The sequence below is a fragment of the Urocitellus parryii genome, chromosome 4 (genome assembly GCF_045843805.1).
Source record: "Urocitellus parryii isolate mUroPar1 chromosome 4, mUroPar1.hap1, whole genome shotgun sequence".
NCBI classification, from domain to species: Eukaryota; Metazoa; Chordata; class Mammalia; order Rodentia; family Sciuridae; genus Urocitellus; species Urocitellus parryii.
Window position 1 is genome coordinate 210811593 of NC_135534.1, and position 14260 is coordinate 210825852.

A 14260-nucleotide genomic window follows, 5' to 3' on the forward strand; every position below is an offset into this window, starting at 1 on the left:
GTGATCCAGCTGGTCCAGGCAGCATCAGGGCAGTCCTTCTGGGCCACCTGAGGGCATGGGAGTGGCCCAGCCCCTCCACTCCCCTTTTCCCATCAAGCCCAGTGTGGGGAGCATGTCCTTGTCCATGTCCAGGGGCGGCTCCTGCCATCTCTGGAAGCTCCTGGGTGGCTCTGTGGGGACCCATGTACTACACCCCAGGTTTGCATGTCCCATTCTGCACCAGGATGTGCTCCTCGCCCTGCTCAGAGCTGCCACTGGGACCCCGAGTCTGGGAGATCCTATGTCTACCAGTCTGCCCTACCCACTCTTCAGTGCCCTGCTGGTCCCAGACTGGCCTTGCCTTCCTCATCTCAGGACTGTCCAGCAGCCTGGACTCTGGCCCTAGCAGCCATTCCCTCCCAGCCTCAGCCAGGCAGTCAGCTCTGGTCTCTGTACCCCACTGCACCCTGACCTGGTGCAGGCTCAATTTCAGCATCTTCGACCAAACAATGTCCCCACCTCACTCTGTACCTCCTTGCTCCCCATATTGGGGGGTGACAGGCTAAATCCCAGGTCTAGGCATTAAGGGCACCCTGCCATCTAATTACCCTCACCTGGTCCCCTGTCTACCTGGCTGTGTGTAGATTTGTGTCCCTCAGGTCCCTCTGTCCAGCATGCCCCCATAAAAATGCAGGGGCCCCTGAGGTCTGTGTGCTCCTCTATAGGAAACTCACAATGCCTGCACCCTGTTCCCTGGCCTTCTGTCCCAGTTGGACAGCAGGCAGGAATGGAGGTGTCCAAATCCAGGTGTGTGTGGACTGCCTCTCTACCAGCCCTTTACATGACACCAAATGGGGTCCTCTAGAGGGTCAGGACCTAGAACTTCCCTATCCTCTCCCACTGTAGGACAGGTGTGTGGGTCAGGTGGGGCCCAGTAAAGAGGGAGGAGGTGCTACTGTGTTTTCCCCTCCTCTAGCCTCCATGGGAGGGTCCTCACAAATACCCCACAGAGGTGCCCCCACTCAGGGTCCATCCACCAGAGTCCCCCAGTGCAGGGTGGGGGCTGAGTGTTGACCAGTACCTCTAACACACCCAGAAGGCTCAGATTTGGAACAGACTTTAATTGGCTTTGTCCCCAGGACTCCCTACCCATGCCTGGGTTCTACGGTTCTCCTCACTCCCTCCAGTTTCAGGGTGCAGACTGGACAGTGGAGGTGCAAGGGGGTTCAAGGTCTCCAAGCACAAGGCAGGGAATCTCCCAGCCAGGGATCCAGGAGGCCAGTGCCTCCCCCTGACACAAGCAGGAGGGTAAGAACAGTGCCTTTTTAATAGGAAACGTTGGCCCTGCCCCTCCCAACCCGGGGGCCTCAGGCAGGCAAGCCGAAGCGCTGGGCGTTGGCCTCCAGGTCACTGCAGTGCAGGTGGTGAGCGGGATTCTGGTGGGGGCGCAGGCAGCGAGGAGTGGTCGAACAGTGGGTTGCGCACCTCCATCTCCCCTGTCTGTGAAGGCGGTACTAAATCAGGGCGGCAGGCAGGCAGGCACAGGAGGGGACAGAGGGTATGGGCGGTGCCCTGTGGGTGGGTGACAGCCTGCTGTGGAGGAACCCCCACAGCAGGAGGAACCCCCGCTTTTGCGACCCCAGGCACTCACCGGGGCCAGGCCAGGGCACTCGTACACTGTGAAGTCCCCGTCTTCATTCTCCTCATCTGAGGAGGCTGAGTCCAGCTCCTTAGGAGGCTCCTTGTGCCTGGATGGGGGTGGGATCGCTGGGTCCTCTGCTCACCCTCCAAGGGCCAGTGGCCCAGGCTAGAGGCGGTGCTCAACACACCGCTGCCCATGGTGGGGACAGCCCGGTTGGGTGATGGGGCTGCGGGCTCGGATTGGGGGCGGCTGGGTAAGGGGATGGGGGCAGTGGGCCGGGTCCCTGTGGAGCAGAGGGGCAGAGGGTGGGGGCGCTCACCGCTCCAAGCACAGCATCTGCTGTCTCTGGTGCTGGTAATGATACATCTCAGCGCTGTGCGCCAACCTCTGGTCCCCTGGCTGTGGGGAGGGAGAAGGGTCAGGCTGTAGGCAGGTACAGCTGGGAGGGCACCGAGACTGCAGGGCGGGGCGTGGGGCGGGGCCACGCACCGAGACCCGGGGCGTCGCGGGTGAGCCGGGGGCCTTGGCGGCAGCGTAGTCGGCCTTCTGGGCCAGGCGGATCTCTCGCTGCAACCTGTGAGGGGCAGAGCTGAGGCCGAGGAGGGGGGTCCAGCCCGCTGGCCCCGGCCGCCCGCCGCCACCACTCACCTGCACCAGCAGAGGGCTGCTGCGACGAGGGCGGCCACGCCGGCCACACAGAAAGCCACCATCAGCACTGCGGGAGGGGTGAGGTGAGGGGCGAGCTCTTGGGAACCCTGCCTTTCCCTGCCGCCCCCAACACTGCCAAGACCTACCGAGGGCAAGGCCTTCGCTGCGATCGCCCCGAGGCTCCAGGGGAGACATGTGCACCGGCCCAGACGACACAGGGGAACCAGAGGAGGTGTGGGGTGTGGGCGCAGGGGCTCCTGGAGTGGAGGGGAGGCCCGGCTCTAGTCCCTGACCCCTCTCTGAGAACCCCAGGGCAGCTGCTGAGACAGAGGGCAGGTGAGATCAGCTGGACCAGGCTCCAGACCAGAGGGCTGGGGGAGGGGAACAGGGCTGGGACCTCACCCGGCTCCAGGAGCGGCTGTCGGGCCTCAGTCAGGGGCAGGACAGCAAGTTTAGAGTGTCCAGCCTCCTTCAGGGCTAGCTCCTGGGCCAGGAGGTCGATCTCATCTTCCAATCTGGGCTGGGGCTGGCTTTCTCCTAGGAAGGGTGAGAAGCCCTCAGATGGAGGTCCTGAGCCCACACCTGCTGCCAGTAATCCCTCAGGAGATGGAGGGGCCCATCAGGCCTGAGGACCAGACATCACGGTGGCCCTTTCTCCATACTGGGTTGCCATGGTGATAACTGAGGGAACATTCTCTGAACAGCAGCAGTTCCCAAGAAAAGTAGTGGTGGGGGCAGGGGAGGAGGTGAATGTGCACAGACCAGGCAGGAGGAGAAAAGATGGGGTCCCTTGCTAGGGCTGCTGTCCACAAAGGGGTGGGCAGAGCATTGGGGCATAATAACTCCTCCCTGCCCTTATCCCCAAGCCTTCTCTATCAAGAGCGGGCAGTGACTCCCCACGAAATGCTGAAAAGCCAAAGTAAGCCCACATGTCCAGGCTCCCTCTCCAAGTCCTCAGGAGAAGAAAAGGCAGTTTTGGAGGTAGAATGGTGGCTGGACCCCCACTGGTACCCACTGTGGGCGCCACAGCCCAGACAGATACTCCTAGGTAGACACCTACACCACACACAACCCAAAAAGAGCGGGGACCGAAGGCTTCTTCCAGGAAGCCCCCCGGGCCAGGCCTAGCACCTCTCTGTAAAGCTCCCATCAGACCTGAGGCTCTGCACGACTGGACCTCCCGACAGACTCAGGACGGCTGCCGTCGGCACTGGGCTGGGTTCTCAAACATCTTTCATGGAGTGGACAGGATAAGAGCAAGGGAGAGAAGTGTGGGCAGCCCAGAGGGTAGGGCAGTGAGTACCTGGAAGGGTCCTTGGGGGTACAGAAAAACATAGGAGGGGGAGGCCATCTCACCTGCCCACCTCCCCTGCATCTGTGCTCTCACATACCCACAGGCCTGCGCATCCTAGGCACACAGAGACCTTGCTGGTCCTCCTGGAAGGGCCAAAGGCATGGCCCACAGGCTTGGGCACCTGGGGGGCACTTTGCTCGCCTCTTCAGAGCACAGTCCAGGCTCCTGGGACAGGATGCCACATCTGGGAAAAACAGAAGGCAAGGTCCATCACGGCCCAGTCAGCCTGCCCCCGCTCAGAAACAGCACTCCACAGCCACCCCTCCCCCAGAGCCAGAGGCCGGCTTGACCATTGTTCTGGACAGGCCCTTTCTCCTCACTGCCAGAGCTCAGAACCAGGAAGCAAACAGTCCCAAGACATGGGAACTGCCCTGCCCCACCCACTCCCCAGAGTCCAGCCCTCTGTATAGAAACTGACCCACACTGTCCCCAGCATGCAGCTCTCCTAGGCAGGACTGTGCAGCTCTCCAAGGCTGCCTCCGGCCTCAGCATGGCCCAGAGCAAGCAGAGACTTATCCAGATTGGAAGCTCCAGGAAGGGGGAGCCCAGTTGCTCTCTCTGGCTCAGGAGATGCTCCCCCACATCAAGATTCCCCCCAAACCTCATCCCACCATCTTGCAGCCCCACAGAGTGGAGTTTGGAAGATAGCTGCTGCTGCCTGCCTAGCCTCTGGCTTGTTCCCAGGGCACAGAGGTGCCACGGGGTTGAGCAGAACTAAGATAGAGTTGGTCAGACCCAGGGCCTCAGGGACTCCAGGCTAGGCCCTAGATTCCAGCCACACTTTCAGCTCTCTGACAGGAGCCTAGATCCCCGTGTCCTATTTATATACAGCCCATCAGTCCCATCCTGATGCTGGAGGATGGGGACAGTGGCCCTCTCTGCCTCAGCTTCCTCTGTGGGATACAAAATCTGTTGATTCAAAGCTAAGAAATGTTCCCAAGCCAGGTCTCTGGGCTCAATCACATCAAACGGGTAGGGCTAGCAGAATACCCAGCAGGAAAATCAACCCTGCATGGTGAGTGTCTCCAGCCAACCAGATCTTTCTCCACACAGACCCCATCCCACACTGTAGGCAAGGTCACTAGGGTCCAGAGTGGGGATGTGCTTCTCCAGACCTTGGTGGGCCTGGCTTGGTTTCCTTGGTGACCTGACACTCCATGCCTCCAGGCTGTAGGCATCCTTGCAAGGAAGTCCCAGCATCCTCAGCGGCAGGTGGGCCTTCAGACTCCCAAGGCAGGCACCCCCACCCTCTGCAGGCGGGATCAGCAGCTTCCAGTATCAGTGGGCTGGGTCTTGGGCTTGGGCTAGTTAAACATTAAGCTCCTCCCAGAAGGCTCATCTGGTCCCCACCCACCAGCTGGACACCTGGGAGCTAGCAGTCCCTGCCCCTGGTGCTGATAACTGGCCTGTGGTACACGTCCAGTTCTGGGCTTCAGGGGCCTCTCTGGTCCTCCAACTCCCCAGCCCAGGAGAATATAGTTGCTGCCTATTTAATCTTGGTCAGGAAGGCCCCCTCCAACCTCGGGGAGAAGGAGGAGGTACGGGGAGCAATGGCAGCTGCAGAATGGCTGGCACTCTAGCCCACATCTGGGCTATGAAAGGCCTTCCCAGTCCCTGGGTGTGGGAGAGACCGCCTGGGGGGTCTCCCAGCAAGGTGGCCCAAAGCTGCAGAGGAGATGAACAGCAAGGATAGCACCTGCCCACTTGTGGGGCTCAGGAGCAGCTGCAGTTCCACTTCCTGAGGAGGCCCCACTCTGGGGCCTCCACCAGCTCTGACCATCCCTTCTCAGACCTCCTCCTCTGGCCTCTTCAGCCTTGCTCTGACCTCTTGAGGCCAAACATACAGAATGAGATCACTCAAAGTAGCATCCCAAATGTGCCACATACCAGTAACTGAACTTCTCTGAGCCTCAGTTTCCCGACCTGTAAGATGAGCTGATAGTATGCTTGTCACAGAGAAGCCAGAATTGAGTGAATGTATGGACATCTGTCCCAGTTCAGTCCCCTTGGGAGAAGGTGTTGCTTTGGACCCTGGATTCCTGTAGACCTTTGGTTCTTGGAACCTCAGTGCCCATCTGTGAAACAGGGAGAGTCTCCCTGGGCTCCCTCTCTCCTCCAGAGTCTACCCACAAACCTAGGCCAAAAGCAGGATGGCAGGTGTCCTCCAGGCAGGGTTGGGTGTGCGAAGAAAACATCCTGTCCCTGGGGAAGGCAGAGCAAGATCCTAGGCCTGGGAACCTCAAACCCTGCTTGAGGCAAAGCAAGGCTTGTGTTGCACACCACCAGAGGCAGGAGAACCAGCAGTCTATCTCAGCGACTGGACCCAGGCCATTCAAGAGCAGCAAGGCCTGAAAGCTCGGGGACCAGCCCCGCACCTCTGGAGCCCCAAAGAACACCAGAAACACACGGAGATGCACAGAACAGATCCCCATGGTGCACCCCAGCCAGACTGCTGCGGGGCAGAGAAAGACCCCCTGAGATAAACCCAGACTGGCTCACGGACTCAAACAAAGACAAGAAGTGCGTGAACTTCAGGTTCGCCCGCTGAGCCCTAGGAGAGCCTCATCCAGCGGAGCCCACGGGCGGCCCTCCCGGCCCGGCCTGTTTACCCCATCCCAGGCGAGGCGGGGCCGGAGCGGCAGCGGACCCGGCCTGCGTGGCCTCCCGGCCTGGTAGGCGCCGGGGAGGATGACGGTGGCGCCGCGCAGCCCGACTTCCTGCCCGGCAATCCCGGCCTTGGGACACCCGGCAGCCTGCGCCCAGCGCGCTCGCTCACCCGGGCGGCCGGCGGCGGCACCGTTCAGGGCCGCGACCAGGACGAGGCCGGAGAGCAGCAGCCGCAACAACCGCAGGTGCCGCGGGGCGGGCGGAGGGACAGGCGTCGCCATCCTTCAGCTCCGCCGCCCGGGCAGCATGGCAGCCCGCGGGCCCAGGCTCGGTGCAGGCTCCGGGCGCCGCTACCGGAGAAGCCGGGGAGCAAGGGGGGCGGAGGAGAAAGAGGAAAAGGAAAAGAGGAGGCGACGGCGCTGACGCTGCGGCAAAGGATCCGGGACAGAGGCGCGGCTGCTAGAGGAGCGCTCGCGAGCAGTGCGCCTGCGCGCTCCACCTGTGGGGGCGGGACCGCGTTTCCAGGCTGAACCCCCTCCTCCTCCCTCCAGTCTGGTCCCCTCACTCCAAGCCCCGAGTGTCTCGTCCCCTTCCGCCTCTGTCCTTCCATGTTCCGCAGAAATCTGGCATGGGATTGATTAGAGGTGAGTTTTTCCAGGATGCGCCCCTCCTGTCCTATTCCTACTGGGACTGCCGAATCCTCATGCCCCACCACACTGGAATTGAGAACCCGCCTGGGGTTGGGGCCCGGACACCATGGAACAGGGGAACACCAGGCCCGCACAATAAACAAGGGATAAACAGGTGCACAGGTGTGCCTGGAAACGCACGGGGCGCCCAGAGACACGAATAAAAGCAAACAGGCGCAGAACTAGATGGGTCCCGATGCCACGCAGGCTGGATCCTGAGTGAGGCCACCAGGGGGCAAAAGTGACCCAGAGCTACTGCCGAAAGCCAGCTGGGAGCTGTCCGAGGTGGTCATGGTCCCAGGTGACAGCTTTCAACTCCCCCGTTTCCCACGATATCGAGTACCTACGAAGCCCTCCCTTACACCTCACCTGCCTCCCGAGAGGACACCCCAACCCACCTGGACACCTCCCTCTGGCTCAGTCAAGTGAACATGGTTGAGACCCCCAACCCGGTGTTTCCTCTCAGTCTCCCGAGTCTCAGAACGCCAAAGCTGGGGCTGGTTGCCGAAGGTTTGCAAAATGGCTGAAGGGTTTGTATTGTGTGTGGGGAGCAGGGAGCAGAACAAGGACCGCCCCCTCCCCCACAGGGCACTGACCAGACAGAAATAGTGTCTGAGCTCACTTCCCAGAAAGGCGGAGGGGGGGGCGCCTGGAAGAAGTAACCAAGACCAGGCCTTCCCACCCCGGGGGGGAAAACAGTCTTAGGGCTGGGGCTGCTGGCGCCTCTGATCCCACAGTGGCTGGAGGGGCTGCTGGATGCCTCTTCCCAGTGCAGGGATTTCAGGGCCCAGGCGAGCGGGGCAAGGTGTCGCCGTGCCCCTGCGGCCTTGGCTCAGAGCCACGCTCATGGCAAGTGTCATCCCTCAGTGGGTTGGGCTCTGTCGGATTGATCTCCGCGCCCACATCCCTGAGAACCTGTCCTGCCTCATGGTCTGTGGGCACTGGCCCGCCCCAGGCAGCTGCCTTCCCCTCCGACCTCTCCCCATCCTTCCTCAACCTTCCTGCCTTCCCCATCCTCACTCCCAGGCCTAGTCTAAGCCAGGATCGGGCCTCTGACGGGGCAGGGGTGGGGTCGTGGCGGCTCTGCTGGCCAGGGAAGGCTCAGGGACTCAGGGACTGCTCTATAGGCCAGAGCCAGGAGGTTCACACGGTCCCAACTCTGAACCAGAGAGGAAGGAAGAGCGAAGAGCCGGTGTCCACTCTTGGGACCAGGGGCAGGCCTGCATGGACAACACAGGTGGAAGGAGGGTTGATCCCCACCCTATGAACACTCTACTGCTCTAGGAAAAAAATCTTTTATTACAAAACTTTTACCAGTAGGAGCTGGACTGGCTCCCAGCCTGTGGCCTCTGACCCTCCCCTAGTACAGACCCAGGCTCTATGAACGGGGTGCTCTGAGGGACCTGAAGGCCGGAATGGAAGATTCGCTTCTGGAGACCTCGCCCTGAGTCCCAGGCTGGGGGACCCGCCACCCCAGGAAGAGGAGGAGCCAGAAGCACTGAGGAAGTGCATCCGGAGGGGCTGCGGGGGCTGGAGGAGATGCAGAGACCGGAGGAGCTGAGGGGCCCTTTGTTTTTGCGCCCCAGAGCTTCGGTTCCGGGCGGCCTCAGGGTCAGAGACGCCCAGGTTGCAGTGAAAGGTGGGGGGTGCTGCGCTGGGGGCTCTAGGGAGGCGCCCCGCGCGCCCTAGATGGCGCTCGGCGACTTGGAGGAGCGCACCTGGCGCAGCAGCAGGCCGAGCGCGACCAGGAGCATGGCGGCGAAGAGCAGGAGGAGGGCGACCCAGGACCTGAAGTCGGTGCCCTTGCGCAGCCCCGGCGGGTCAGCGGGGATCATGTTGGTCAGGTTCAGCATGTAGCCGAGCGCCCAGCCGACCGCCGTGTCCGCGGCCTACGGGAGGCGCGCGTCAGCGTCCCCGAGGCCCCGCCCCGCCGCGCCCCGCCCCGCCCACCTACCTTCTTCTGGAAGGCCACGCCACGGAAGGAGCGCTCGTCGAAGCCGTAGCCGCGGCTCAGCAGCTGCTGCACGAACATGGCCCCAGCGCAGTAGTCGGCCAGGCGGGCTTGCTGCCTTGGCGCCCGAGTCTGCAGCTGGAACACGGGCGGAAGAACGTCCAGTCGGCGACCCCGGGAGACTGCTGAGGGCTGTACCCTCCCTCATTCACAAACCAAGTGAGGCCAGAGACAGCCACGCGACCAGGAATTGCGCAGCAAGACTGAGGCCAAGGGGGCACTCCTAGACAGCGCACCCCTCCCCTCGGGGATGAACTGAGTGACTGCTGGATGGCAGTGTCCCCCTCCCAAGCCACTGCCGGTGCCTGGAAGGCTGGGCACAGATGGCCACGAGGGAGCTGAGGGCAGCAGCATTTGGTGTGTGGCGGGGGGGGGGGGGGGGGGGGGGAACAGGAGCTCCAGGCTTGGACCCAAGAGCCTTCCTCCTGCTCCCACCTCCTCACATCCCTAGTCTGCCTGAGACTAGGCACAGACAAGACTGGGTGGGAATGTCACATTTCTCCTGGAGACTCAGGTGCACACTTCACACTCTAGGTGGCCAGACCCCTCCATCTCTCCTTATGTGGCAGCATGGCAGAAGTCAGAAAGCTGGGAGTCCTGTTTACCTCCTCAGCCCCATCCAAAATCTTGGCAGTTCTACCTGCTGTCTCTCTTGAGTTGTCCTCCACCAGCAGGCCATTCTCCCCCACCCTGTCCCAGCCACTTGCCTCTCCATCCCTGTCTTTTCCAAGCTCCCTGATGTCACAGGGCCTTTGCAGTATCTGCTCCCCTGCCCACCAGGTCTTGTTTGCAGCTCACTTGGTTCCCATGTCCCCTGCCATAGCCCAGTCATTACTTGAGCCTAATATAGTCACCCCCACTACAGGGGATATTCTGAGAGGCTTGGACCCCTGGTTATAGGACAAAGCATGACCAGGAGGTGTGACTGGCCAAGCCCTCCTGCCTCACCTCAGCCCAGGTCTGGTTGCAGATGGCCATGGCAGCTGCTTCCAGCTGCTGTAGAGTTGTCACAGGCAGCCCCATCGAGGTCCTCAGGAAGTCCACAGTGTAGTAGAAAGCAGAGAAGGCCTGCGAGAGAGGGGGGGGGGGACAGTCACACCAGGGCCACTCCCCCAGAGCTGTAGGGCACCTGACCCATTCATGTCTTCCTGGACTCACAATGAAGTTCCCAGCCACAGGGGGCTGGAAGACCCCATTGAAGGAACATCGAGAGAAGGTGCAGGAGGAGAGGTCAAAGAGCCCAGAGACAAGGTCACGACAGAGAACAGGGTCACTGGTCCCCGACACACTGACTCTGGCACTGCTGTTGAAAGTCTGGGGCCGCTGAGCCTCGGTGCATGGTGACTGGTACAGGTCCTGGAGCAGGACTTGAGTGGAATAGCCCCTTGGCCAGCAGGGGTGGAAGCGGTGGGTCTGGGGAGATGACCAGGATATCAGAGCACCACCCAGGGCACAGGTGCGCTGGGCATTGTCAACCCAGCCTAGCCTCCCAAGGGACCTGCCTGGATGTGTCTGCTGGGTCCTCAGAGCCCCTCCTGCCATCCCCACCCCTGAGGACCAGCCTGGTGAATCCCCCACAAATCCAACTTGGGCAATATCACTTTTTGCTCAGGAGCCACAGATGGCATTAGGGGCCCTCTGAGATCTGTTCCTGGCCCTCAGTTCTCCATCCTGATCCTCAGCATTGGCTCTTTGCTCCTGTGGAGTCCCCCAGCTGAGGAGCCTAGCTGTAGAGCCCTGTGGGCATGGTCACCTCCACCCTCTGCTCTGGGGCACTTGACTCCATCTGTCCTGCTCCCTCCCTCAGGTGGGGTGGGCTGGGGTGGAGGGGCACCTGGAGGGCACTGGCCAGCAGTCTCTGGAGGACCTGGTCTCGGCCATAGCAGAGGAAGCTATGTGTATAGACCCGGTAGTGCTGGCCGTAGAGCCGTAGCTGGACCTCATTGGCTGGATCCTCAGCTGGGATGGCTGTCTCGAAGGTGATCTGTGTGGAGGCACCCCCCAGGTCCATGGCCCCCAGCGTCCCCTTCCTGGGCCGGAACCACCGGCCCACCCAGCCGTACTGTGGAGAGTGGAGGTTGGGTCAGCCAGGGGCCAGGTGCAGGTGTCCCTGGGCTTGTTGGAGCAGCTTCCAGGCCCACCTTAATGAAGTTCTCCAGCAGGTAGTTGGCAGTCACCCAGCCAAACACCCCCTCGTCCTGGCCAGAGAGGATGCGTGCACCACGGAAGTCAAAGGGGTACTGGGTCAGCGTCCGCGTCACTGCCGCAAGCACACTGGCTGAGGCCTCTGGACTGGTCAGGCTGTGGGGCAGGGAGAACTCTGAGGGGCTTGCTCCCCAGTGCCCAGCTGTGATCCTGCTGCAGGGGGCACTCCCCAGTGAGGAGGTTCCAGCCCAGAGTTGCTACCAAGGGCATGTGGGGTCCACCCTGTGCAGGGGCTGTCCTGGGGCCCCAGGGCAAGGTCAGGGGACATTCAGCTCACTTGAGCAGGCGCATGCCTGCTGTAGCTCCCAGGTATAAGGGGGTGCCAGCATGTCTCTCTTTGGGTACATCCCGAAGTGCTTGTTCCAGACATTCAATCAGACTCTGGCCAGCCCCAGAAGGGTTATCTGCATAGCTGGAGATGCCCCCACCTAGAGGGAGGTAGAGAGATGCCCAGCCCCTGTAAATGGTCCCCAGGTGGGCTGTAGTCCAGTGGGGCTGGGGGACTGGACTCCCAACCAGGTACCACTGGCTTCTCCCAGGTAGCTTAGACACACCTTCCCAGCTTAAGCCCCCAGAGACACCCAGTTCAAAGACAAAGGGGCCCAGGTGTTACCCAGAGTCTCTGAGGCTGCCGCCTTTGGGGTGGGTGTGGGCACAGGTGCGCTGGGCATTGTCAACTCAGCCTAGCCTCCCACGGGACCTGCCGGGATGGGCCTGCTGGATCCTCAGAGCCCCTCCTGCTCTGTCTGGGGCTTAGAGGTCAGTCCTGGGCCAGGTGAAGCCTGGACCTTCCACGGCTCCCTGGAGCTTCCCTTTCTGGAACACAGAGTACCCATCCCCTTCCCAGCACAGAGGACCCAGCCTCTCTTTCTGGAGTAAGCTCCACCCAGGATCAAGCCTCCCCCAGGGGCTGGAGAAGGCTCCTGGGACCCCACAGGAGTGGTGTCCAGGCTGGGGAGCACTGGTGCCCTGGAGACCTCACCTTGGACATCACAGGAGCTGTGCTGGCCCACTATGCCTGTATCATTCTCCTTGTCTGCTGGCCACTTGTAGACAAACATGGACGTGTGTGAAGAGCCAGCATCCAGGACAATGCCATACTGGGAGAGGAGAGAGTCAGCTGGAGGGTCGAGGGCACTTAAGGCCATGCCCTTTGGTCTCCACCCCGCCCTGTCATGTGGTGGGCTTCATGCCGAAGTTCAGAGAAGGCCAACTCAGCCACAGGGACAGGACTTGGTTGGAAGGAGAACTGGAGTGGGGTAAGATAACTGGGGTGACCATTTCCCTCTGGCTACCTGAAGCTGGCAGGCCATGCACCAGGAAGCAGGCCTACTGGCAGGGGCAACCAGCGGGCTATGCCAGGGACAGAGGGTCCCAGGCAACATCTGAAACTTTGTCCTGGGAACAAAACTTTTTCCTTGGGTCTAAGGAGAGGAAGGAACCGCACCAAGCTGCCCTTTCTTCCTCTTGCCTCCGCCTCCACCTGCTCTGACTTCAGCCCACCCAAGAAGAAAGCTGGCTAGGACTGGGAATGGGCCTCCAATCCATGCCCTCCCTGGCATCAAAGCCAGCGCCAGACACAGGTTGGTCCTGCAGAGCAGAGGGGTCTCAGGATGGGCCTGGCAGGTGATGCCTGGACCCAGCCTGTGAGTGACCCCCTCCCTCTCAGCACCTGTCCTCCACCCACAGCCCAGTGCTGATTCCAGCTTGGGATGGCTGCACAAACCTCCCGTCAAGGAACTTCCCCAGAACCCACTGAGGGCAGCCGGCCTACCCCATCCCAATTTTGCATAGCCACAGAGCCCCCTCCCATCGGGTTTGTGGGGCCTGGATCAGTACACCCCCACACTCACCCCACACAAGCGCAATAAAGGGTTAAAGGAGCCAGTGGGGAGGCCGCTGGACCTGGGGTGGGAGTGGGGGTGGAGATCTGGCCTAGCCCAGTTCAACCCCTTTAGCGCCAGCCAAGCCCTGCTCCAGGCGCAGCGCCCACCCGCACTGTCCTGGCCACCCGATAGCGGGAAGGGGTCCCCGGCGTCATCGCCCATAGCTCCCCATCTGGGCTGCATCCAGAGCGGAACGCCTCTAACTGCGCACTCTGGGCGACCGCGCAAGGCGGAGGTGGCCCCGAGTGCCCTGAGGCTCGCGCTGGGCTGGAGGAAGGGCATCTGGCCACAGCCTGGGGTGCCGGGGCCGCATTCCGGGACCGGGAGACAGCCCTCTGCCCGCTGGCAGGCTCTTCGGCGGCCGGGGAATTCCCGCAACCTCGACCTCCAGTGTCGCGTGGTCCCGGAAGCGCCGGTGCCGCCTTGAGGACGCGTAGGGACCAGCGCGGGACAGGACCCCACCCAGGCCCTCCCGAGCGCAGCGCGGGTGGTCGCCGGCTGACGCGGGAGTGCCGCTGGACCGCGTGGACTCCGAGCCGCCCCCGCCCGGCTCCCGGCCTGCGGGACCCGCTGCTTCCCGGACGTGCGCCGGGTGCCCGGGCGTGCACCTTGAGGGCGGGCGGCTCCCGGACGTCGCGGGTGGGGACGCACAGCAGCAGGAGGCCGGAGAGGCCGGCCGCGGCCAGCACCAGAGGAGGCAGAAGTGACAACACCTTCCCGGCCATGGGCGGGCACACGGGAGGACGCGCCGGGGACCCTCGGGCAGCCGGCAGCTGAGAGGCCCGGGTGGCCCGGGCCGCGGGATAGACGCCCGGGGCGGGGCGCGGAGACCACGCCCACGTGCGGCCACGCCCCACAAGTCCCATCTCCGCCTCCGCCCGGAGCGCAGGTAGGAGACGCGACCCGGCTGAGTCATCCTCGCATCCTTGCCGTTCCCTCTGCCTGAGTGCCTCAGATCGCAGCTGGGTGACCCTGTTACTATTGCCCACCCTCCTACCTCCTGCCCACTTAGCACCCAGCCCTGTCCTGTGAAGCCATGAGAACAGGATACCTGGCGCGGGGCGGGGGGCTAAGATGCATCAGGGGCAGTCATTTTCCGTGGCCTGGGAAAGGGAAAGGAGGAGTCACCCACAGGCGCCTCTTGGGTTCCAGCCTGGGGCCTCAGGAGGACACTGAGACTCAGCTCCTGCTTGTGGAGCACAATGCTCTGCACGAGCACCAGGCTGGCTCCTGGGGTAC

At 62.3% G+C, this 14260-nt stretch overlaps 2 protein-coding genes across 6 annotated transcripts; both read right to left on the reverse strand.

The window, feature by feature from the left end:
• Positions 1–1080: 1080 nt before the first annotated feature.
• On the reverse strand, positions 1081–6700 carry Npdc1 (neural proliferation, differentiation and control 1). 5 transcript variants are annotated; one of them, XM_026395435.2, is made up of 9 exons: positions 6400–6700; positions 3661–3807; positions 2672–2806; positions 2416–2526; positions 2270–2336; positions 2111–2210; positions 1941–2020; positions 1631–1727; positions 1081–1479 (listed from the first exon to the last, which is right to left on the reverse strand). In XM_026395435.2, the coding sequence occupies exons 1-9, from the start codon at positions 6509–6511 to the stop codon at positions 1387–1389; spliced, it is 942 nt and encodes a 313-aa protein (XP_026251220.1). In that variant the 5' UTR covers positions 6512–6700; the 3' UTR covers positions 1081–1386. The 5 variants fall into 5 exon arrangements, with proteins under 5 accessions (XP_026251220.1, XP_026251219.1, XP_026251217.1 ...); XM_026395434.2 differs by having other exon boundaries at positions 2111–2195; positions 2416–2586; XM_026395432.2 differs by having other exon boundaries at positions 2416–2586.
• Positions 6701–8247: 1547 nt separating this feature from the next.
• Entpd2 (ectonucleoside triphosphate diphosphohydrolase 2) lies at positions 8248–13778 on the reverse strand. The gene is made up of 9 exons (XM_026395478.1): positions 13630–13778; positions 12118–12235; positions 11413–11563; positions 11072–11231; positions 10765–10992; positions 10089–10343; positions 9879–9998; positions 8874–9008; positions 8248–8808 (listed from the first exon to the last, which is right to left on the reverse strand). Exons 1-9 carry the CDS (start codon positions 13744–13746, stop codon positions 8605–8607), a joined length of 1488 nt encoding a protein of 495 aa, XP_026251263.1. The 5' UTR covers positions 13747–13778; the 3' UTR covers positions 8248–8604.
• Between the last annotated feature and the right edge of the window lie 482 nt (positions 13779–14260).

Excerpts from the sequence above, each read along its gene's own strand:
- Npdc1 (XM_026395431.2), bottom strand. The coding sequence starts at position 6,511 with ATGGCGACGCCTGTCCCTCCGCCCGCCCCGCGGCACCTGCGGTTGTTG. Across the intron at positions 2,807-3,660 it reads TAGGATGCGCAGGCCTGTGG|GAGAAAGCCAGCCCCAGCCC; the intron begins GTATGTGAGAGC and ends CACCCTTCCTAG. Across the intron at positions 2,211-2,269 it reads GCAGCCCTCTGCTGGTGCAG|CTCTGCCCCTCACAGGTTGC; the intron begins GTGAGTGGTGGC and ends CCTCGGCCTCAG.
- Entpd2 (XM_026395478.1), bottom strand. The coding sequence starts at position 13,746 with ATGGCCGGGAAGGTGTTGTCACTTCTGCCTCCTCTGGTGCTGGCCGCG. Across the intron at positions 11,564-12,117 it reads CAGCTCCTGTGATGTCCAAG|GTGGGGGCATCTCCAGCTAT; the intron begins GTGAGGTCTCCA and ends ACCTCCCTCTAG. Across the intron at positions 9,999-10,088 it reads CTGTGGCTGGGAACTTCATT|GCCTTCTCTGCTTTCTACTA; the intron begins GTGAGTCCAGGA and ends CCTCTCTCGCAG.